This window comes from Anabrus simplex, chromosome 6 (genome assembly GCF_040414725.1).
Source record: "Anabrus simplex isolate iqAnaSimp1 chromosome 6, ASM4041472v1, whole genome shotgun sequence".
Classification (NCBI taxonomy): domain Eukaryota; kingdom Metazoa; phylum Arthropoda; class Insecta; order Orthoptera; family Tettigoniidae; genus Anabrus; species Anabrus simplex.
The window spans coordinates 248,016,958-248,042,638 of record NC_090270.1 but is presented as its reverse complement, the minus strand read 5'-3'; the positions used below and the strand labels follow the sequence as shown (position 1 = coordinate 248,042,638).

Genomic DNA, 25,681 nt, shown 5'->3' with positions numbered 1-25,681 from the left:
AAGAAATAAAATCTGATTTATGTTAAGTCAGTACAGAACCCATAATGAAGTAACTAGCTGTAGTACCCGTTGTTGATGGGACAATCATGTTATCTAACTCCCCAGCTACTTTTCTCCAATATTCAGGCAGACTATTCTACTCGGGACGCAGCAGTAATCCCATCTATTGGAGATGAGTAGCAGCATAAGAGAGAAATCACATCGCAACACTGGTCAATGTAATGTTAATGTTGATCAGTTTTATGAGATTTCGATAATATAAGCTTTCACATTTAGTTTTTTCTGACTCTGTGATATTACAGCATCTAATATAAAGGGAGTCCTTCCTTCTTTCATGACTAGCTCTTGTCTTATTCTTCGTTCCTTTACGGTTTCTTCTCACTTCTTATGATCATCTTCACAATTTTCTTTGTTGATACGGACCGATGACCACGCAGTTTTACACCTTACGACATTCATAACAAAAATCATCGCCACGTAACATGATTGAACAATATTTCTATGTTAGCAGTGCTTGGTGTTAATATGGACTATGCAACAAAAGTCTAAATTCATTAATTCTATTAGCATAGTCAATACAGTAAAACTGTATAAGACATAAATGATCAGAAATTGTATTCTCTATAACTTTTGTTATGTAGTACTTTTCGATAGGATCAATAACATAGGTGTTAAAAAATTAATTTTTAGGTGCCTTTCCCTAAACTACCATTTCAACCAGCATGAATAGAATTATTTATAGCCTAAACTGTAGTGCTGTATTCCCTGACATTACATACAGATTTTCATTACATTCTGTTCATCCATTTTCTTATAGTTCGGCGTTAATATGGACTTAGCAACAAAAATAAAAATTCATGAATATCTCTGTTATGGTAAAAATGTATAAGATGATCGGAAATTCAATTTTATGTAACTTTAGTTATGTTATTTATCGATAGGACCACTAATAACATAGATATTTGGGAATTAAATGTTAGGCCTTCCCCTAAACTAGCATTTCACTCAGTGTGAATAAAATGATTTATAGCCTAGATTGTAGTGCCTCATACCCCAACTTTACATACCAGCACCTGACAAGCTCATTTCTGATTCCGAGGTACATCAGGAGGACAGGCATTAACAATGGGAAGCCAAAACAAATTTACTAGAGGCTCAGACTGGTGGTAGTGATTACTTTTTTAAGAGGAAGTGTATATGGGCAACATTTTCTATTAACACTAATCAGAACGCAGTTCTTCGAAAAATGAAGGTATTAATAAAAGAAAGGGAAAAGCCATGAAGGGCATGAAAATGAAAGACTCTCTGTAGGCCTTATCAACCTAATACCGTCGGGGTTGGAAGAGAACAAGAGATGACCAACCAGAGGTCGGATAGGATGAATGCCAGGCTCAGTTTGGGGAACTCTCAAGCTGTGAGCCCCTGGTCCCCATTTTAGTCACCTTTTACGATAGGTAGGGGATACCATGAATGTTATTCTACCACCCACACCCATAGGGGGAACAGAGGCTGAGAAAAAAGGGATGAATGCACATCTGTGAGAATGAATTCTAATGCTGGAAATGGCACACACACCCAGTCCCCAAGCCATTGGAATTAACCAGTGAAGGTTAAAATCCCTAACCCAGCCGGGAATCAAAACTGGGGCCTCTGGATCAAAGGCCAGCACGGTAACCATTTAGCCACGGAACTGGACATCGGGACTGATGTAGAGAGAGCATATATTGAACGCCATTTGAAGATGGCAGTGTACAAAGATGTGGAGGTTGTCCTTGTCCTTCTGTGTTTTTATATTAGTACTTATCTTTTTCTATTGTTCGCTCTTTTAATACTGACATGTCATTGTGTTTATCCTATTATCATTCATGTTCTTATCTTTTCTAAATAACAGTATAGTCAGGATAATGAACATGAACTAATTACTGAATGTAACTCCAACAGTATGGGTGACAACGCAAGGAACATGACCCTGGTGGATGAGCCAGTAGCTGCATCAGTAGTAGAATTGTCTCATCAGCTACAGCATGCTCCTCCCACCACTCTTCTGCCATCATCACCCACGATTTCGACGCCAACAACCTCTGTCACTGCCACAGCCACTGCCTCAACTACCACCAAAGATGGACTGGACAGTCGGGCAAGACCACAGGCCAGCAACAAGAACAAGAAGCGAAAAAACAACAATAACAATAACAATAATAAAAATAATAATAACAGACGCAAAGTTAAGGTAAGCTAGGGTATTATTACTACAAATTCTGTTCCGTGAAATAACCTAGTCTTTTACTAATCCATCGGATTAATTTTATTTTCTGATCATCTAAATATCAATAACTGTTTCTATAGATGAGTGATCACTACTCCTTCTATGAATAGAATATGAAAACTCTTTGTCGCCAAAGCTGAAATGTATTTTCACATTCATTCGTCATAGTAACTCATTGGAATGTAATATACATGCATGCATCATATACGTAACATATCACATGCTGTTTCCTTTTATTTATTTTACCTTCCTGAAATTACTTTGATATGTTAGAAGAATGATACAACTGTGCATAAACTGTTAAGATAGTAGGCAAGTGTGCAAAATATTACCAATGATAATGATCAAACAATGTGTATCATTTTGGGCCATATTTAACAATTATAATTTTCCAAGTATTTATGATTAGAACTCAAGAGAGATCATGAGTCATCAGACAACACTTGTTTCTTTTATGATAAGTTAAATTATCTGTCATGCTTACAGCCCAAGAACACTCCACAAGCAAGGGCAACACTGTACGGCTTGTCCTCTCTCAAGCGAGATGGTGATGTGTCTGTCAACATGATGACCAGCCATACAACAGTCCGTGCGCGCTTCCTGCTTGGCCCACTAGTGCTCAAGGTGGAAAAAGAAGTGAGTTCAATCAATCAATCAATCAATCAATCAATGATCTGCATTTCTGACTGTCAGCTAGGTGACAGAATCCCTATCAATTAATTGTTTCTTAAATGATTTCAAAGAATTTGGAAATTTATCTAACATTTCCCTTGGTAAATCATTCCATTCCCTAATTCCTCTTCCTATAAATTAATATTTGTCCCAATTTCTCCTCTTGATTTCCAACTTTATCTTCATATTATGACCTTTCCTACCTTTCGAATCTCCACTCAAGCGTATTCATTTGCCAATGCCATTCCACTCCATTTTCCAGCTGATAGTTCAGAACATTCTGCTTGAGCTTGTCTCCTTATGCCCAAAGTTTGCTACATTTTTGTAATACTACTCTTTCTCAGAAATCAGCCAAACAAATTGTGCTACATTCCTTTGGGTCTTTTGCAGGTCTCATATCAAGTAATCCTGGTGTGGGTCCTATACACCGGAACCATACCCTAATTTTGGCCTTATCAGAGACTTATATGTTCTCTCCTCTACATCATTACTATAACTCCTAAATACTCTCTCAACCATATCAAGAGATCTGTAACCCATATTTACAACCTCATTAATGTGATTACCCCAATGACAATCTTTCCTTATACGAGGGTTGGGGCATAAGTCATTGCAACTATTTGTTTCCTCACATTTTCACAGTGCTACCATACAATGACTATATGTCCTGGAAAGCAGGACACTCATAGTACATGGACACAGCATCAGATGACGCTGTATTGGACCGGTACAATGCACAGGGGATGAGACTGCAGTAGTGAGTCAAGAATGAATGTGACGAGGTAACTTCAGCGATGGGGGTGGAAAGTACTGGAATACCCCCATGCTTACCGGACATGTCTCCGTGCGATTTTGACCTCATCGCCAAAGAGAAAGAACCATTGTGTGGGATGTGGTTTGGGACACGAGAGGACATTGTCAATGCTGTGAAACATGAAATTGCAAAATTAACACACGGTGAGGTGACTGGTATCCGACGTCTCCATATCGCTATCAACACGCTGCAGACAATCCAACGGACTGCTTTGTGAAGATTTACTGTTTGAAGGTTACTTTACATTATGTTGCACAAGGATTTCATGGCTGACAATTTCCTCGCTATATATCCTACACCTGGTAAACCTACTCAGCATTATTCATACATTCCATGGCACCTTACGCTCCCCACTCCTATCTGTCTGGTAGATCCTGCATTAGTGCACAAAAAAGTAGTTGCAATGACTTATGCCCCAACCCTCGTATTAACATGTAGGTCCTTACAGTAATCCCCGGTCTAGAAGCCAAGTGCATTGGTCGAGAGGATTAGCTGCATCGACCACGATGCATTGTAATCTGCAGGCCTTTGGACTGAGCAACATAAGCTTGGTAGGCCATGGCCCCTCGGGACTGTTGCGCCAAGGGGTTTTGTTTGGTTACTTATAGTGATCCCTCTAAGGTATTTTCACCTCATCAACATGGTAATAAAAAATGAGAAGATTTTCCTCTTGGTGGAATATACAATCTGACTTTTCATCCTGTTTACCATCATGCCATTATCTGCTGTCCATCTCACTATGTTGTTGAAGACTTTATGCAGTTGCTCACAATCCTGTAACTTATTCATTACTCTATACAGTATAACATCATCTGCAAGGAACCTTATCTGTGATTCCAGTTCTTTACTCTTTAACATTTATATACATAAGAATACAAAGTGCCGGGTTGAGTAGTTCAGGCGGTAGAGCAATGGCCTTCTGAGCTCAAGGTCGCAGCAGGTTTGATCTTGGTTCAGTCTGGTGGTATTTGAAGGAGCTCAATATATGTCAACCTCGTGTCTGTAGATTTACCAACATGTTAAAACACTCATGCGGTACAAAATTCCGATACCTCAGCGTCTCTGAAAACTGAAAAAGTACAGTTTGTGAACTTTTTCTTGAGTCCTTTGTTTCCTAGTGCCATATTGGCAAGCTTGGTAAACTTCGTAATCAGGGATGACAACTTCAACTGCGACAGCCACTACAGCAGTTGAACAGTCCAGAATTTTGTCCGAGTTTGTAGGTAGATTACTGCAAGCAGAGAAATAGGCCTACTATGTTTTTATTGATTAATTCTCGACTTTTCACCTACAGAATGGCCACATTAAATTAATATTCAATGATATTTTTAGGTTATCGAATGTTCCTGTTTTTCACAGGATACACCGTTCTTTTTACAACTTTCACGCCTCTGACAATCCATGGAAAACCTTAAAATAGTTGAGGCTATGCTAGGTCCATCACAGGAGAAGCCCTGTATCAGTTAATAATTATGAACAAACCTCTACAGAAAGTTTATGTTGTTGATGTAATGGCAACTGCGCAATACCACACAGTCATCCGTCTTCCTCCATATAATAGTGATTTAAATGCCATGGAACTAGCTTGGGTGAAAATAAAGAGAATTACTAGAGAACACAACATCGTGGGAGATATGACAACTGCAAACATACGAAAGCACACTCTTTGTGCATTTTCTTCCAACACTTGCACAGATTATGAGGGCCATGGATGAAATAATTATCAATAGGTCAGAAAATACGAGTGACAAGTATTCCTCCGTAGGCTTGCAATAGGGTAGCAGTGAATGAGTTGTGACTAAAACGTTCCATACAAACTGCTATAATGAGTACTTATGGTGCAAATGGATGTTTATGAAACTATATTTTGAATCCTTAATCTTGTATGCCAATATGACGAATGCTGTTACCGTTGGTTCCATTGCCGGTTTGATAGTTGCACAGCAGAAAGAGAGGTGGAAGTGCAACCCAGTGCTCCCCATAGCCTGCAGTGTGAGAGCTCAAGAAAACATGCTCAGGAATAGTTAGTGGACCATAAAAACCAATAACGTTATTATTTAAAGCATAAAGGACTATAACACTGCCTTGTGGGGAACCTCCTCCCTCTCTTAAGCATTACAGGATCAGATAATGCTTCACCTACTCTAGTTCTCTGAATTCCATGTTCTAGAAATTTAGCCACCCATTCAACCACTTTTCTGTCTAGGGATGGGACAAATGATTACTTTCCAGTATCATGTTCCTGTGTATCCGTTATGCTGTACCATTAAGTTGGAGTATTAGGATATAAATGAAAGATAATACAAGTTGCAGGTCAGCTTTTGGAAGAAACAATCGTTTACCCCCTGCCACCTCTTACAGCCCCTAGCCACGCCTTAGAAAGTATGAAAATAGCAGTAATTTCCCTCTCCAGCCCTTTTTCTTCTCTCCCACTGTCCCTTTCACTAGCTTGTCACTCACATTCTTAACTATTCCTATAAAATGTTTGTAATGACCCATTTACATTCCAAGAACTAATACTTCGAAACTTTCATTTCTAAAATGAGTAGTGACTGCTGGGTAGCTCTGTATATTCCTAGATGTCCAAGGATCTAAGTTAATTAAACATATAGTGCAACCTGACATTATAAAATATGTTGACGAATGAGTGATGTACACTCTTCATATATTGCCTAAATGAGGGAAGAGGAAATAGTCCTTCTATCAGGAAGAAAGTCCGGCTCCATGGCTAAATGGTTAGCATGCTGGCCTTTGGTCCAAGGGGTCCCGGGTTTGATTCCCGACAGGGTTGGGGATTTTAACCTTAATTGGTTAATTTCGATGGCTCGGGGTCTGGGTGTGTATGTTGTCTTAAGCATTAGAAATCATCGTTATGTAGGGCCCCATCTCACAGACGCGCAGGTCGCCTATACGGCGTCAAATCGAAAAACCTGCACCAGGCTTCTCCGGAGGGCACGTGCCATTAAATTAAATTAAATCAAATCAGGAAGTAAGCAGAGTTTAATCCAGTACTATTTTTGCTCTTTGTTTTTTTATGTCGCACCGACGCAGACTGGTATTATGGTGATGAGGGGATAGGACAGGTCAGGATTAAGAATGATGTGACCTTGGCCTTAACTAAGAAGCAGCCCCAGCATTTGTTTGGTGAGAAAAAAGGGAAACCACCGAAAACCATCTTCAGGGTTGCCAACAGTGGGGTTCAAACCCACCATTTCCCAAATACAAGCTAACAGCTATGTAATTCATACCATGCAGCCTAGTTGCTTGGTAAATCCAGTATAAAAGGCTCAAAAATCTTAGTCTTCCGCCATGGAAAAATGTTGGAAATATGCGATAAACAACTGTGCAAGTGGCTTGACCAGCGTCTTTTTTTGTGTATCACCCCTTTTCTTTTGTACTGGTAAAAATTATAATAGCAACTGTTGCTGCACTGGCCCTCAGACTGCAGTTGCAGGAGGGGCAGATACACGTGATGGCACTTGTGATTGCTTTTCACTACCTGGTATTTAAGTACCATGCACATTATCTGAACTACATGAACCAATATAAATTTTAGATTTTTAAAAATTCTCTCTTATATTATTAATATTATTGGGTACCTTCTTTCAACACATTTCTTCAAAGTAGAATCAGTTTCCCTGTGAGTTTTTGTCCACACAAATCTTATCTTGTCTTTTGCTCATTGTCCACAACACAATGTGAAACATGAGATACAAAATGGAAAGACCATGCATAACAGTTTCGAAGAACTATGGTACTGTATGTATTACCACCTGCAAGCCTAATACAAAGCACTTCAAATAACTAAAGAATATCTGCAACCAACCAGCAAGTAAGAGAGTAGGAATGCAAGCACTGCCTCTAAACTGTTACGGAATTATCGCTGGCGCCTGCGCAAGAGTGCATGCTTAAGCGAGCTGCTATGCTTCCTAATATCCGCTAGGCAATCGGAAACTCACCACCTTCCCTTGATTTCACTGAGACAGTTACTTTTATATTTAAATTTTGCTAGTGGCTTTATGTTGCACCGACACAGATAGGACTTATGGCAATAAGGGGATAGGAAAGACCTAGGAGTCCACACAAATCTTATCTTGTCTTTTGCTCATTGTCCACAACACAATGTGAAACATGAGATACAAAATGGAAAGACCATGCATAACAGTTTCGAAGAACTATTACCACCTGCAAGCCTAATACAAAGCACTTCAAATAACTAAAGAATATCTGCAACCAACCAGCAAGTAAGAGAGTAGGAATGCAAGCACTGCCTCTAAACTGTTACGGAATTATCGCTGGTGCCTGCGCAAGAGTGCATGCTTAAGCGAGCTGCTACGCTTCCTAATATCCGCTAGCCAATCGGAAACTCACCACCTTCCCTTGATTTCACTGAGACAGTTACTTTTATATTTAAATTTTGCTAGTGGCTTTATGTCGCACCGACACAGATAGGACTTATGGCAACAAGGGGATAGGAAAGACCTAGGAGTTGGAAGCAAGCAGGCTTGGCCTTAATTAAGGTACAGCCCCAGCATTTTCCTGGTGAGAAAATGAGAAACCACAGAAAACCATCTTCATGGCTGCCGACAGTGGGATTCAAACCCACTATCTCCTGGATTCAAGCTCACAGCTGTGCGCCTCTAACTGCACGGCCAACTCACCCGGTGCTTTTGTTTTAGGGTCTCCAGTGGATCATAATATTTCTGGAACAGCTTACTCTTATGAAATAGGATACATTATCATGTTATGATATGTAACTCCCATCTCTACTTCTGTATAGTCCAATAGCCCTCATTATTGTCAGCAGTCTCCCAGGATCTACCCTATCAAAAGCCTTGGATAGGTCAATAGCGATAGTCTGAATCTAAAATAGCTGCTATATCTTGCTGGTATCCTATAAGCTGAGTAAGTTGAGCCTCACTGGAATAACCCTTCCAAAACCTGAACTGCCTTCTATCAAACCAGTTTGTAATTTTGAAAACATGTCTAATATGATCAGAAAGAATGCTTTCCCAGGCCTTAGATGCAACACATGTCATGCTGACTGGCACGTAATTATCAACTTTATGTTTATCACCCTTTCCCTTGTACATTGCAACATTTGTAGCAAGTTGTATTAAGGATCTAAAGGAAAGTGTCTATAAGTCACTGTTAAGACTGATTAGAGTATGGTTCCAGTGTATGGGACCGTCACCAAAATTACTTGATTCAAGAATTGGAAAGATCCAAAGGAAAGCGCACATTTTTTCTGGGTGATTTCTGATAAAAGTGTAGTGTGAAGAAAATGTTGAAAACTTTGGGCTGGGAAAACCTGGGAGTAAGGAGATGAGCTGCTTGACTAAGTGGTATGCTCACAGATCAAGAAGTTAGTATAAATAACCACCTAATCAATACTTTATTATTGCCTCAGGCAAAATTGAATATAAATTAACACTTACAGGACATGTTTCGACCACTTAGTGGTCCTCTTCAGCTGTATAAAGAAAGAATTGAGAAGAAAAAAACATTAGAATTGAGAAGAAAAAACATTAGGACAATAAGCACAAATAATAAAAGTTCTTTGGAGACTCATTTGTTTAAAAAAAATGGAGGTCATCAGACAATCTGCAAGGAACTTCTTAATTAGATATCAAGAACACGTCAATGCTGAAAAATACAAAAGATTCTCTGCCATGGGATCCCATATGAAAGAGTCCAACCACAAATTCACCAATATCAGACAGGACCTTCAAATTATCTGTATGATAAATAAAGGAAATCTAATGAACAACCTGGAAAACATCCACATCGTTCTTGATAAATTAGAAAACGGTGAAGAGAATCTTAACGAAAACAGTGAGCAAAAAAACATCTTATACGAGAATATTAGTAAATACCTGGAATGGGTAGACATGAAACAGACAAGACGAACAAGAGATATAATCAAACACGACATCGCAGAAGCACAGCCCAATCTCCCTCCTCCCTCACATGATATTTTAGATGACGACAAAACTCTCCAGAGCTTTGCATGAACTGTCAGACTGTGTCACATCGTTACTTCACCAGGTTGCACTCAAAGACAGACCCTCTAGACAGCGCAGAATAAACATCTTTTCCAAACAAGAACGAGAGGCAAGATGTCCTGATCTGATGACCTCCATTTTTTTTAACAAATGAGTCTCCAAAGAACTTTTATTATTTGTGCTTATTGTCCTAATGTTTTTCTTCTCAATTCTTTCATTATACAGCTGAAGAGGACCACTAAGTGGTCGAAACATGTCCTGTAAGTGTTAATTTATATTCAATTTTGCCTGAGGCAATAATAAAGTATCGATTAGGTGGTTATTTATACTAACTTCTTGATTATACTCATCGATATGGTCATGAAATGGACAACTTGTAATGTTCACAGATGTCAGTGAAGAGATGGTGTAGAATGACATTAATAGCTTGAGTGGAGATTTTAAAGGTAGGAAAGATCATAATATGAAGATAAAGTTGGAATTTAAGAGGACAAATAGTGGCAAATATTCATTTTATAGGAAGAGGAATTAGGGATTGAAATATTGATCAAGAGGGATGTTTGATAAATTTCCAACTTCTTTGAAATCATGTAAGAAAAGACATTCCTAAATGTATATCACTAATGACCAATAGTGTATTTTTTATTTTTGTTCTCAGTTGTTCCTTCTGTCCATAAGTACCTGTCATTATGTTCACTTCTTGTATATCTTGTGCTTTCTACTCCTCTCTTTTTCCATAGTGATCTATCACAGATTGTTTTTTTATGTTCTAATTCTGATTTTTAGCATCGCTCTGATTTATACTTGTACATTTGTTTGCTGAATTTTCTTTGAATGTAGTAATTATACATCAGTATTGTCTGTATAACCGGATGGAAAGGCATTTATATATTAACAAGAAACATTTCTCTTCTGCAAAGTGTTTTTTAAAAGTTCAAATAATTATAATAAGAAAGATATGCTGAAATATGAAGAGGAGTTTAAATCTATTCTGTTATTATATTCACAGTTTGGTCGTGGGGCAAAGAAGGACATTCGCAGTGCCGTAGCTACCACCACTGGCATGTCGGGGAAAATCAATCTGCGGGTGATGCACGGAGGAGCTGCAACTCTGCATTCCATTCGTGTGCTGCAGCCTAAACAAGTGCGGATCGAGAGTTCGGACGACCATGACAAGACCCGCGAATTCATGTGGCGCCGCTCTGGGCACATTGCTCATGTGGTGTCACAGAAACTTGTATTTGCCACCAGGAACATGTTAAAACCTGCACCATCAGCGTAGTGCTATCTGATTAGAGCTGTTCGTACAATGTGAAACGTGAAGACTGTCAACACCATTAGCAACGAGACAGGTACTAGATGGTCATCTGACAGCCACTGCATTACATGTGTAAAGGTTGCTCGTTTGTTTCTGAGCCATGATTTTAGGACTGAGAAATGAGAAATCATTTAAAGGTACCATTGTTAGCAGAGAACCAAATTTGGTTATTGAAACTGGGATTCAAATCTAGGATATTTTGCATTCTGTGCAAGCACAGTATTTCAGTAATACCTTTTAACTCACTATCAATATTATTCATCCATTTTGAAGTTAAAGAGTAGATCATTCTGTGTTCTACAAGGCACAGTTGAAAAAAAAGCTATTAACTAACATCATTTACAGGAAAACCCCCAAATGAACACATTAGTGTATGGATCCCTTCTACAATCTAGAATCTAGAGAAAGAACCTTCAGGAGTATGCTAGTTGCCAAAGAGCTGTAGGAATGGCTGATATGACAGAGCTGTCACCGATTGTTATCACTTACCCCAATTACTGGCCTGGAGCACAGCTATTCCATAACTTAACTAAATTCACTGGATAGTTTAATGCACATATGCCCATGGGTTGTAAACTCTTTTCTCCTTTCTATCACTTTTGGTTGGAAATTACAAACATACATTTATTAATATTTTGTCAACTCTTGTAGCTGGGCAGGAGTTGATACATAGTCTGGAAACAAATTTCTGTTCCAAACTTTTCAGCAGTGACTATTAAGCAATTCAGCAGAAAACGTAACCTCACTCTTTTCTACATGGAGTTTAGCTTGCTTATATAAGTGGAGGTTTGATTTATATTTAATTTTATGTACCAAAAACAGAGCCATCTCCATGAAGGTCATTGGAGGAGTGAAAGGTAAAGGTTACCACTATCTATAACCTCAGCACTAAGTCCAGCCATCCTTTCCTCCCAGGAATTATTCTATATTCATTTTTGGTATAGGCTGGTTGAATCTCAAGGCCATGTGCCTCTTCAGAAGTGGAAAATTTGTTTCTAAATTATTCGATTTGTTGACAAAGAATTGAACTCACATCCTAATGGGTGAACTGAAGACATCTTTACTGCGTCAGTAAAGCAGTCCCTGATTTAATGTACTGACATTCTGTCAACTAGCACAATTTTTTTTCAGCCCATGACTACCACAGCAACTTAAAGAAATAATTTTGTTTCTAAATGGTATATAAATGTTTGGCTTGATTTGGAGTAACCTATACACATGTAACAAATTGAGAATGTGATACTTCCCTACTGACTCTTGATGTGAAAGTCAAGTTGGGCCATGGTACTGTTACTCTTGATAGAAAATTACATTTTAATATTTATAAAATGAGAAGTTAACTGTGCTTTTGTATATCAACAGTGAGTCTAGTTTCAGGTGAACTACATGAGATGTATTTACACCAGTGACTCTGCAAGTAACTCACTTGATGAAGTGTGTCCTGTGTTCAGGAAGAGACAATACTCAGAGTAACAGTGGAAGGAGAGTTCTGCTCATACAAGTCTACAGTGTAGGCAGAATTCTCTAGAGTTTTATATAATCCTTTTATTATTTATTTTATTTATTACCTATTTATATAATTTATTTAAGTCAAAGTTTTTTATAAATAAATATATATACATACACAATTATATTTGTACATTTATTTTTATTCAACTCCTCTCCCTCAAAGATATTTCTTCACCATATGAGACTGTGAAGATAAAGGGTGATTTTAGTAAGGGATAAAAATGTTCTTAATTCATTATTTTGAATTATGAGCCACAGTGAAGAGTAATTGTAAGAAAACCCTTCATAAGGCTTATTTTGTACCAACACTGACCTATTTGGCAGAGACTTGGACAATAACCTCTAGGGAGGAGAATCTAGGCAGCAGAAATGAAGTTCCTCAGAAATGTAAAGCAAGGAGTTACAAAATCAGACCTCTGCCCAACCCTGGGAAGTTCCTGGACATGGAAGAAGAAGAAGAAGAAGAAGAAGAAGACGACGACGAAGAAGAAGAAGAAGAAGAAGAAGAGGAAGAAGAAGAAGAAGTAAATGTTAATCAACTTTAATTCATTCACACTTCTTTCCTCCTGATAAGCATTGAGGAAAATTGAATAAATATTTTGAGCAATGAGGCTATGAGTACAAAGGGCAAACTCAACAGCTCTCCTGCTCATTTGTGTAAGCACTTGTGTGTGTCTTCAAAAACTTTGACAAGGAAAAGGATTCTGAACAATGCTTTGCAAATAAAATTAATCTGGAAGAATTGTATGACTGTCCAATCACACCATATCTCCTGCAAAATTAAAGGACATGCATGAGTTACTGTCATATGCCCCTTTACGATGGATCAAGATTTTTGTTGACGTCGACGTTCAAAATCAAGTAACCCAAGAACAAGAGAATTACATCAGTGACGTCAAGATGATTGATTACAAATAAGAGAAGATTTGATTTTTTCCAAAAGAAGATGATTTGGTTGCTGCTTGTCTGAATGGTCTGCATAATGGCCTTCAGTTTAGAGAGCTCCAGGTTCAATTCCTGGCTGGGTCAGGAATTTTAACCTTGTCTAGTTAATTCCTCTAGCTTGGGAGCAGGGTGTTTGTGTTCGTCTTAATGTACATCTTCATTCACCTACAACACATCTCACTACACCACAAAAAAAACTCAATAGTGAAAACACCCTTCCTCCACATAGGCCTGGCATCAGAAATTCTGTGAAACTGTTTTCCCATGATAATCACACAAACAGACAGAAATGGAACAGAACCCAGTTTCAAATTTTATACACCTAATCCAAGGTAGAAAGGAAGTATGAGGCAGAAATTTGAAGTGTACAGAGAAAACTGGCATTTCATTTGTATATATAATTTAGAACAGCAGAATTCAAAACCCTCATGCATACGTTTTATGTAGGGATGGGAAACAAGAGTGCATGTCTCCAAAAGCTTAAAATTTCTCTGTCTTGCTGGGGAAATATCTCATGAGCCTCTCAAGAAGAATAAGGCTAGGTTAAAACAAAATAAACCTATAAATAATTTATTCCTCTGTTTGTTAGAGGACATTTCAATTTAGTGGATTTTCAGATTCCAGATCAGATGGTTGTCACAATAGTTAATTTGGCCTTTATCCAAGGATCTTCGTATTTCACATGGACCACCGCCTGCTAATTGCAACAAAGCTCTTTTTCGGTATCATCCAGATGGCAGTGCATGTGAAGAAATAATACACAAAAAATTTGGACATGAGCAAACTTGATGCTACAGGACTTGTGGTATTTGACTTGATTTAGTATTAATTTTGTTATGGATCAAGAAAAGGAAACAGAAGTCAAAATTAGTAGTCTATTCATTGCCGATACCATTATACTGGGTGCTGTCTGTTTCTAAATTTAAAGGTTAATTAAATGTAACAGATTCTTTACAGTTTTCTTAGACACTCTAAAACAACACTTGAAGATCACATCATCATGATCTCTAATCAGTCCGGTCTTGGAAGAATTTGTACGTTTACCATAACCACATCATCAGACAATGAAGTAGAATCTGTAATATAGGAAAATATAAAAGTTTCAAAGAGAATAAATAAATAATCATATTAAATCATACAATACATACCTGAATCTGATACAGAAGATATTGTCACTATAGTCGGCGTCAACTCAAGTCCTAAGTGGTCCCTTTGATGGCATACTGAAAGTAAATTCAAGAACCGAGGAAAATATCCCTCCACGTGTGAGCACTTCCTTTCTGTCCCCTTCTCCTCCTGAACCTGGTGGGTAATGTAAGCGGCTTTTATATAACATACGTAACATCAAAGGGATTGCTTAGTAATGATGGGTAGTCTGAGACGAGGTCTAGAGATTTCCCGAGACTAGTGCAGGCACTATTTCTCGTGAGAAATTTCAAGAGATCTTGAGAGCATTGTGTGGCGAGCAGCGTGTCGTAGGTCTACAGGTAGATGGAGCTGAATGTTGTTTGTGCCGAGTATGCGAATAACCAACCACAGGCCTTCTCCATTCCATAAATGTGTGTCAACAAGCGACTAGGGCGCTCATTTCTTTCATTTCTACCAAGGTCTATTTTGATGCAGTATAACATAATTATAAAGGATACGCAATCTGGCATTCTATGCAGCGGTAAGTACAGGAATAAGTAGGCTAAGTAGCAAAACTGATGGCTACTGAAGGTACACCTAACTGGATACTAGAGGCGTGCATTATTTGAACTCGAGACGGGCCAAGATGCACCTTGCTGCATATACAACCACCATTACGCATGAGTGGAATGTGTAATTTTAAACTCCTGAGTTTGCTCCAATTCTTTCGACCACTGCTTGTGTTTACGATATTTTGGTTATGAAGGAAATAATTCCTTACAATGTTATACAGTATTTGAATCATAATTATGTACTTCAGTATATGATGGTGCAATGTGTAATTGTGTCTAATTGTATGCGACAACTTTAAGACGATGTCTGAAATGCAATGTAAGTCGCGGAAGTCGGTTATTTTGAAGAGATGCCACATTGCACAGCCCACTGTATTGTTTGTTCAAAAGAATGTCAGCAAAAAATACTTCTGGGATGATCCGGCATTTAAAAACACATAATATTAATGAAGGGGAATTGTCACAGAACACCTCCGGCCCGGTCTACATCACAAGAAGCTACCCTGTCGACAACAATTGCGAGTTATCCAGGTAGGTGTACATCCTATCTACAGTTATTAACAAATTATAAGGGTTATTCAGCCAAGATGTCCACCTGAAATAACTCGTGAACTGACATTGTGTTTTCACTTTCATTAATGGTATTAAGGGGTTCATGCCAACGGCCGTAGCCGTGTTGAAACACCGGATCCCGTGAGATCTCCGAAGTTAAGCGACGTTGGGCGTGGTCAGGAGTTGGATGGGTTGCCGCGCGCTGTTGGTGGGGGGTAAGGGAATGGAGGAGCGGAAAGGAACTGGCCACCCTACCGCACGTAAACTCCGGCTCAGGAACACCTCTGCGGAGGTTCGGACCTGCCTTCGGGCAGAATAACCCCCTTAAGGGGTTCATAGCTCAACATGCAGTACTTTCCTAGGCTATTGACAAAATTTATCAGCACACATGTTTCCATATGACAACTGCTGATGATTACTATCAAGCTATGTTCATAGTTACTGGGATTACCCTCAGCCCGCAGCACAGGAGAACTGATCTCGAGAATGTTGCCCATCACTCCTGTCAAAAGAATTGGAGCAAACTCGGGCATTTTAGATCACATGTTCCACTCATGTGTAATGGTGGTTGCATATACAGCAAAGTACATCTTGTCCCATCTCACATTCAAATAATGCATACCGAGCTCGATAGCTGCAGTCGCTTAAGTGCGGCCAGTATCCAGTATTCGGGAGATAGTAGGTTCGAACCCCACTGTCGGCAGCCCTGAAGATGGTTTTCCGTGGTTTCCCATTTTTACACCAGGTCACGGCCGCTTCCTTCCCACTCCTAGCCCTTCCCTGTCCCATTGTCGCCATAAGACCTATCTGTGTTGGTGCAACGTAAAGCAACTAGCAAAAGAAATAAAAAATAAATAAAAATGCATGCCTCTAGTATCCAGGTAGATGTACATCCTATGTACAGTTATTAACAAATTACACAGAGTTAATCAGCTAAGATGTCCACCTCCATAAGTGGAGAACAGTTTAAGATACTGAAATTCCATTTTCACTTTTGTTAATGGTATTAAGGGGCTCATAGCTCAATATGCAGTACTTTTGTAGACTTTTGACACAATTTATTGGCACACACGTTTCCATATGAGAACTGGTGAAGATATACTATCAAGCTTAACATACAATAGAGGAAAGCGAAATTGATCAACCTTTTTTCAATACAAAGTATATTGTTAATAGAATCACAACATTTTTATTTAGAACCGGTTTTGATGTCTTTGGACACCATCATCAGCCAAAATAGGTCATATGAACGAAGATATACAATCTTAAAGTTCCTGCCAGTTTGTCTTATATATATGAACTGTTACAGTCGTTGCACTGGAACCTGTAAACACCTGACTTAGTGAAAGGGTTGGATTTGTTGACTAGGTTGGAATTGTGGAGAATATCCATATTTCTATTGCTAGTATGGAAAGCAATATTAACGTTATGTTTCTTGAATAAGTTGGTGACACTGTAGATGTTTTGATTAAATGTAAAGGTTGAAAATAATTTAGGTCTCAAATTATCTTTTATTAAAGTTGATTTTGAATGATGTCTGAATTTGTTGATAATATTGTTTGATGAAGACTTTATTATAACCATTAAACCTAGCTACTGCACGTATGGTATTGAGTTCTTTATTTAGGTCTGCTTTCACTAAGGCAGGTGTTTACACGTTCCAGTGCAATGACTGTAACAGTTCATATATAGGACAAACTGGCAGGAACTTTAAGATTAAATATGCAGAACATCTTAATGCAATCAAATACAATAGGTTTTCTGCAGTTGGTCAGCACAGTCAGGATTATAAACACAAATTCAACGGAATAGATCAGCACTTGACAATACTGGATACATTGAGCAAAGGCCCCTTACTAGATATCACAGAAACCTACATACATCTAGATCAATATTTCAACCCGAATCTAAACCTGAACAACATTTCCGAAAAGTCCAGAATTTTATTTGGTGTTCTTATTTCAATTCTCAACAGTGCTAAACTTCCCAAAAATAGTTTGTTCTTTCAGGTTATACTTAACATGTTATCGCGTTATCCTTCTTCACCACGCCCGCCTGACTCCGCCCCTTCCATTACCTCCCTTCTCCTCCCTCCTGACCCACCCCTCTCCCTCCTTTAGTAATGTTCTACGCTTCCAGTAAGCTCTAGCACCTGTTCCTTGCCACTCTCTGCACATACAACAGGCGGCTCGAGGTGAGTCTCTTACTTCAGTTTTCAACTTCTTTCCCTTTTTCCATTATTTTGTTTTAACTTTTAACTTTCCTTTTAATACTTTAGGCTCCGCATTGGATCGAGAACTTTCTGGCCATATAACTACTCTTCTGTCAGTGCCTGCAGCAAGATCCACTTGTTTAAGTACCTCGTAACTTACTGTTTCTTCTTATGATCTGATATTACAAGCCACTATCAAACTTACAGATTTTATCTTATCATCAATGTTCTGCGGAGGAACTACATTCTACATCAGTTTTTAGATGTCAATGTTCAATTTTCGCCCAGTGTTTAGCAACGCCATGCTCAAGACTTTTTAACCATACAAAGTGATCAAGATTTTTAAAATATTTGTTGATATTTTCACTTTTATTTTATAATTTGACCAATGTCCGACTCGTTAGATGAATGGTCAGCGTACTGGCTTTCGGTGCAGAGGGTTCCGGGTTCGATTCTCGGCCGGGTCGGGGATTTTAACCTTAATTGGTTAATTCCAATGACCCGGGGGCTGGGTGTTTGTGATGTCCCCAACATCCCTGCAACTCACACCCCACACATAACACTGTCCTCAACCACAATAACATGCAGTTACCTAAACATGGCAGATGCCGCCCACCCTCATCAGAGGGTCTGCCTTACAAGGGCTGCAATCAGCTAGTAATAGCCATACGAAATTATATTATTTGACCAATAAGCTCATAACTTGTAAATATTGTAAGAATGATTTTTAAGCACCATCACTTTTTATTTCATCCAATTAATGTTATTTATTATTAAGGGCCTATAATATGTATTATAATACTTGTACATCTTTGTTCATATGACCTATTTTGGCTGATGATGGTGTCCAAAGACATCAAAACCGGTTCTAAATAAAAAGGTTGTGATTGTATTAACAACATACTTTATATTGAAAAAAAGGTACATAAATTACGCTTTCCTCTATCGTATGTTAATCTACTTTCAATACGGACCAAAGATGAAGTTTTTAATTTTAAATACTATCAAGCTTACACTCATAGTTACTGGGACATTGCACAGATCACAGCACAGAGAATTGGTCTCGAGATTTTCACGAGAGTCTGGAGTGAGAGCATTGCTCATCACCGCTTAGGACTTGACTTTACTCAGAGTATAATGAGAACTGGAGGAGTACGACAGACAGGCTTCAGCAGCTGGCACAATTCCTATCCTCACTGCTAGATGGGGGCTTCATTCATTCCATTCCTGACCTGGTCGAATGACTGGAAACAGGCTGTGGATTTTCATAGTGAGAACTGCACACACACAGTATTATGTGAATTGTATTTTAAAAAATTGAAATCTAGCAGAGGAATAAATATATATAGGTAGGAAATCAGATTTCTAACTTACTGGAGCCTTTATCAGACCATTAATGTTAAAGTTGTTTCATACAATGTGTCTTTAGAACTTATATTACAATTAGCTTCTAACAAAGGAATAAATTTTTTGCAATCCACCCTAGGCATGCTTATGTTCCGCTGTACACCGAGATAACATGTTATAATGTGTCGGTCGACCACATGAGTGAGGTGGTTTCGCCTACCATCACAGCGAATAGTACAGATGTACAGTGAGTGGCCAAAAGTCATGGGAAGACACTGAATATGATGTTAATAACAAGTTGCTCCTCCGCGAGCCCACAAAACGGCAGCAATACGGTGAGGAATCGACTCTACAAGGTCTTGGAATCGTTCTGAAGGGATCTGGATCCAAGCATCTTGCACTGCTACCCACAATTGGTCTTCTGTAGTTGGTGCAGGGTTCATGGAGCGTACACCAGTGTCGACAGCATCCCATAAATGCTCAATTGGATTATGATGGGGGGATCTGGAGGGCCAATCCATGGTCATAACTTCAGTGGAGTGCTCCTCCAACCACCTGCGTTCCACCACAGAGCAGTGACATGGCGCATTGTCTTGTTGAAACTTGGCATCTCCATCAGGGTACTCTAGGGCCAGATGGTCTGAAAGAATGTCCACATAATGTGCACCTGTCAGCACACCCTGCAGCTGGACAATGGGGTCTAATTGCAACCATGAGAACGCCGCTCGTACCAGAACTGAGCCACCTTCCATCTGGACACAATCTTGTTGACAAGCAGGATCCAAAGCTTCATGGGGCATATGCCACACTCTCACGTGCCCATCAGCTCAATACAACTGGAACCGGGATTCATCAGATACCACATGCTGCCACTGTTCTATGGTCCACTGCCGATGTTCGCGGGCCCATGTGTTTCATTGAGCTCTGTGTCGAGGTGTCAGTAAAGGGACATGAGTTTGTCGTTGGCTGGCGAAGTCCATGCGGTGCAGTTGCCTTCTTACAACCCTGGTAGAAATGGGTTCCTGACTCCCAACATTCAAATGAGCGATGCTCTGACTCACAGTAGCCTGTCGAGTGCCCAGAATGATTCTGCGGAGGCGGCATGATGTGCACTTGTTAAACACCTGTGGTTTTATTACAAGTAACAAATCTGATGTCTGTTCCATATTGAAGATAACAATAAGTAAAATTCTTTCAAGAATAAAATTTACTGTATCCACCTATTCAATACAATTCACAGCTTATAGTGATTAAATTCTACATGAATTACATATACTTTAGAGGTACATGTTTCGTCCTTTTTGGGCATCTTCAGCCTATTGACAATCTTAAAGTCAAAACCAAGGCCTTGTTTGAGTTAAACATTTGAATTTAATACTGTACAAATTGATCTTATTCTAAAAAATTTTTATAAAAAAGTTTTTCTTTAGATGCTGTGTACATGGGTTTAAAAAAGTACGTTGAATAAAACCAAAATTTGTGACATGAATACAATAAAAATTTATCTACATTTAACTAAAATTGTCTAAAGCGAAAATTGGATCTTCATCAATTATTGGATGAATCATTAGGTTAATACAGTTTGTAAAAAGTATGTTCATCCGAAGGTGCTTTTTAATCACTATGTCGTACGTTTGGCAGCAACCAAACCGGAACTGTGGTATGTTGTCAATCATGCAAAGCTTGAATATCCCATGTGGAAAGAAGCGAAGTTGGATGATACAATTTTTTAAAAGTAGTTTAGTATAATTATGGGTTAAACGTCGTGTGTATCCTTCATAGGCAGCTGCTCCTCTAACAAAATGCTTCCCGATTTTTTATGCTGTTCTTATTAGACTACTGTTCTCGTTGATTTGTTGTTCTACCTTGGAATGGTTTATGAATATTGTCTGTAATTGAATATAAAGAAATTTAGAATGACGAATTATATTGATATTATAAAGATAATAGTATAATACCTCATAATTGTAGTCAAAACTTACTCATCCAGTATGATGTTAGTTGGATCCACCTGTCCCAATTGCGTTTGATCGACTAACCTTTCTACTTGGAATAATAATAATAAGTTAATTTATTAATTTGACCACCTAATCAAAACAGTAAGTCTTGTCTTAGTTGATTTACAATGGCATGTTAATTACAATGGTACATGTTTCGCCTTGTATTTAGGCATCATCAGCCATTATCTAAACCTTAAAATAGAATCAGGCACCTGATTTATATATACATGAAATTAAAAATTTTAAAAAACCTTGGAGAGACTTGAACTAAAATTAACATATGGTAAAGACTTGTAATGAAGTAGGTTTTAAAGATATTACAATGAGTGAGGAAATATACAATTGGTGAAAGTATTAGTGATATTGACATTCTTCTTCTTCTTGAGGCACCTTCTCCTAGCGGAGGTTGGCGGTCCACATAGCCAGCTCTGGACGTGATGTTGCAGCATGGAAAGCATCTTCTTAAGTGCAGTTGTGCCATCTTCGGATGTCCTTCAGCCATGAATTCTTCCTCCTGCCAACAGACCTTTTCCCCTGTATTTTACCTTCAATGATGAGTTGTAATAGCTGGTACTTCTCGCCTCTCATAATGTGCCCTAGATATGGGGTTTTTCTTTTTTTAACAGTAAGTAATAGTTCTTTTTGTTTCTTCATGCAATGAAGGACTTCGTCATTTAAAATTTTCAGCACCCATGGTATTCGGAGTAGGCAGCGATATAGATACATTTCAAAAGCATTAGAAGGCTTCTATTATAATTAAAATGAACAAAGCAACAGTCTGTTATGAACAAGTGATAAGACTGCTATAAAAATATGTTGGCCGACCAGCGGTTACAACAAAAATGATGATAAAAATCGTATTTAATAAAAAATAATGTTGAATAAAATAATGATGAAAGATGGTCAAGTGACCAGCAATTATTTGTTTACAAGAGATAAGTGTCGAAAATCAATGGCATATGGTGATGTGGTTCACTTTGATCAAAAAATACGAAGTTGTAGTTGAAGGTTGAAGAACGATGTTTAAATTGGACCTTTATGGACCATCTCAATTTGATGCAATGCTAAAAATGTGGGTTGATTGACATTCTAGTCGAAATGGAAGTGTGACAGTTGAATATGTAAAAAGAAACCAGAAACGTGGTGTTAATTGTGTGAAAAATGATGTTTATCACATGTAATAACCTTTTTACTTGTAGGATGCTAAAAGGTTTATTGTGTCACCTATTCAATACATTATACATTTTTAAACATTTAGGAATTTATTACCATTTCCATTTGAGACATGTTTTGCCCTTCTTTGAGGGCATCAGTCATAGTACCACCTCAAGGCATAAATCAGGTGCCTGACTAGTAATTGAATTGTAAATACAAAGATACAAACTTAACATATTACAAAAAAAAAAAAAAAAAAAAAAAAAAAAAAAAAAAAAAAAAAAAATCAATGTTCAATGATGATACAGATAAACAATATATGTTTTTAGACGCAGTAGTCAGCACTAATGCATAAAATCATAGGTTATTTTAGCAGTGTCCAGCAGTGGTGGTCCGAAGAATAATTGATGCTACTCTATTAGAAAATTATAGGAAATTATAAAGTTTATACATATATTTATATATAGCAGGGGAGAAGGGTACAAACTGTCTGGTGTCAATGTTCATAACACTAATTACTGCCGTTGGTTGAACGATCACAGGGTAGTTATACAGTAATTTTACAATATTCCATTGAACAGTTGGGAAATTACAGGCTTATAATACATATTTACAAGAGAGCAGTTTGGGGAGAAAGGATACAAAATATCTGGCACCAAGTGCGTCTCGTTGTTTCAGCCATTGGTTGACGATTGCAGCATTAACACTATACAGTAATATGCAGAGTGGTCTAACCTCAGTTCATAACTGTTGGGGGCTGGGAATAATATTCCACCGTTTTTTCAAGAATGTCAAATGAGGTTCTATAGGCGTAGTCATATTGGAAGTTGTCTGGTTGAAGTCCCGGGATCATGAATATGGCTCCATAAGCACGGTGAATTTGGTTGGTATGGAAGGAAACTCTTTGGGTGTCATGACGCTTAGGTATAAATTTAGTGTAGTCAAAACGAAAGGTCACTGAGTATGCGGTGCATTGCGAATGGCAACAATGACGGCGGTTATTTGTTGATAATTGTATTTTCAGGGAATATGTTGCGGGGTTGTAAGCTTTTACTCTTGAATTCTGTTAATTTCATGATAACTTTGAATACTATGTAAAAATATCAGTGTGAGAATGCTAGTGAGACTTTAAACTGATATTATGCCGTAAATGAAAGCATGAAGGACATCGGGACGAAGTTTTTGTTTTGTGATGCTGGCCTAGTGAAATAGAATGGAGCTGCTTATGGTATAATCCGCGGTGGAGGGACTAAATGTAAAAATACACTACTACAGAGTCGGAGCGTCATAATTTTTTTTTTTTTTTTTTTGTAATGTGTTAAGTTTGTATCTTGTATTTACAATTCAATTACTAATCAGGCACCTGATTTATGCCTTGAGGTGGTACTATGACTGATGATGCTCTCAAAGAAGGGCGAAACATGTCTCAAATGGAAATGGTAATAAATTCCTAAATGTTTAAAAATTTATAATGTATTGAATAGGTGACACAATAAACCCTTGAGCATCCTACATATAATATCTTCAATACGGATTAACAATGATATTTATCACTTGTAACCATTCTACTATTACAAGAGAACGGGACCTCTAGATTGAGAAGAAATTGAGAATGCTGCTGTTCTAAAGTTTTAAATTTCATCGGCGTTTTTCCATCACTTGTCATATGAATTTCGCCTGCTTGTTACTTCAGGCTTGGTTTCTCAAACTTTTTCGCTCCCGCTCCCCTCCTAGCCATTCGATGTGATGGTGTTTCTACAAAGGCAGACTCTCGGTCTGAATTTTCGACACAGTGATTTCATCTTATTTTGAATTGTTATAAAACCAAAATTTTGTAGACTAAGAGGTCAACAACCTTGCTATGTGCACTTATTGTTCGTTTCAATCTGTATAATTTGTTTTCATTTCCTTTCTTCTTCGGTTAACACAGTTTTAGATTCAATTATGTTTTGTATTAACTCCCGTTTTCACTGAATTTTATCGCAGCAAGTTGTTTATTGCTCCGTATGATGATGTAAATATTGTGTATTGTGCTGTTTTTATTTCCGTCATGTCTCTCTTTTGCTTTTCCATTTTTTCCTTCATTATGTTTTTTGGCACATTTTTAGCCTGTATTATGTAAAATACTTCAAACACTCCCCCCCTTTTTTTCACTGAAGATGGCTCAAACGAGTCGAAACATGTTTGAATTTGATTACTCCATCTAATGATGGAATTATATGATGTATTGAATTAGGAGGATACACTTAATTTTACCTTTGTAAAGTAACCTTTCTACTTCTAGTGAAGTACTGATGCGGTAACGGAGGGGTGGAGCATAGAAGGGGAAGGGAAGTGGGTTGTGCTTTGGATGCCTGTGTTATTGCTAGAGAGGTGTTACCCGAATTGGTGTGGGCGGGCCTAACATTAGGTGTGGTAAATTGAACATTTATGTGCTGTGATTGAAAAATAGTAGGGACTTTATTCTGATTTACAGTATGGATCAATCTTGGAGTTATCTCGTACAACGGATTTTTGTTGTCAATGACGCCATTAAGATTATTGTCTTTATTATAAGTTTGGTCCAAAAAAGTGTATAAATTTTCCATTTCACTCAACAATTTCCCCTTACCTAAGCTTCTAACAATGGTTAGATCTTTCTCTATTGAAGTGAATTTATGTCCCGTTTCACTCATATGCTGGCTCATGGCTGAATACTTGTTGTGTTTGGAAGCATTGTAGTATTCCAAATACCTTGTATAAAAGCTCGTCCCAGTTTGACCTAGATACGAGGACCCACATTGTGTACACTTCAGTCTATAAACCCCAGATCTTGAGTAACCGTTGATATTATTATTGACCTTATTGTGGTTGAAAGATATGTTTTGGTTATTATTTACTGTCCTGAAGGCTATATTGACATTTTGTTTTTTAGAACATTTGTTATCTGATGAATAGCCGGGTTGTTATATGTAAATGTGGCTTAGCTATTTTTCTTGGATTTATCTGGTACTAAATTAGAGGCCAGTCTAATTTGATTTTATTAACTAACTAATTGACCATATTTACTGACCACTGAACTGAGCTAATTGTCTTATATACACTGACTGACAGAGCAAATGCAACACCAAGAAGGAGTGGTCAGAACTTTATGCCAATTGCAGGGTAGACTGACGTCACTGAGGTATACTCATGATGTGAAATGCG

The 25,681-nt window shown here is 38.1% G+C and overlaps 2 protein-coding genes across 4 annotated transcripts in view; one reads left to right on the top strand and one right to left on the bottom strand.

Annotated features, from left to right (window-relative positions):
* The window catches only part of ect (ectodermal), a 76,658-nt gene extending 63,669 nt beyond the window's left edge, over window positions 1–12,989 (top strand). The window contains exons 5-7 of one of the 3 annotated variants that reach the window (XM_067150348.2): window positions 1,942–2,230; window positions 2,753–2,902; window positions 10,767–12,989. In XM_067150348.2, the coding sequence (XP_067006449.2) occupies window positions 1,942–2,230; window positions 2,753–2,902; window positions 10,767–11,039 (712 nt within the window). In that variant the 3' untranslated portion in view covers window positions 11,040–12,989. The remainder of the gene's footprint in view (window positions 1–1,941; window positions 2,231–2,752; window positions 2,903–10,766) is intronic. The other 2 variants (XM_067150349.2, XM_067150347.2) reach the window with 2 other exon arrangements.
* A 1,431-nt stretch (window positions 12,990–14,420) lies between these two features.
* LOC136876400 (monocyte to macrophage differentiation factor) overlaps window positions 14,421–25,681 on the bottom strand; it is an 88,004-nt gene continuing 76,743 nt past the window's right edge. The window contains exon 8 of the mRNA XM_068228416.1: window positions 14,421–14,605. The gene's annotated coding sequence lies outside the window, so the exon portion shown is untranslated. The remainder of the gene's footprint in view (window positions 14,606–25,681) is intronic.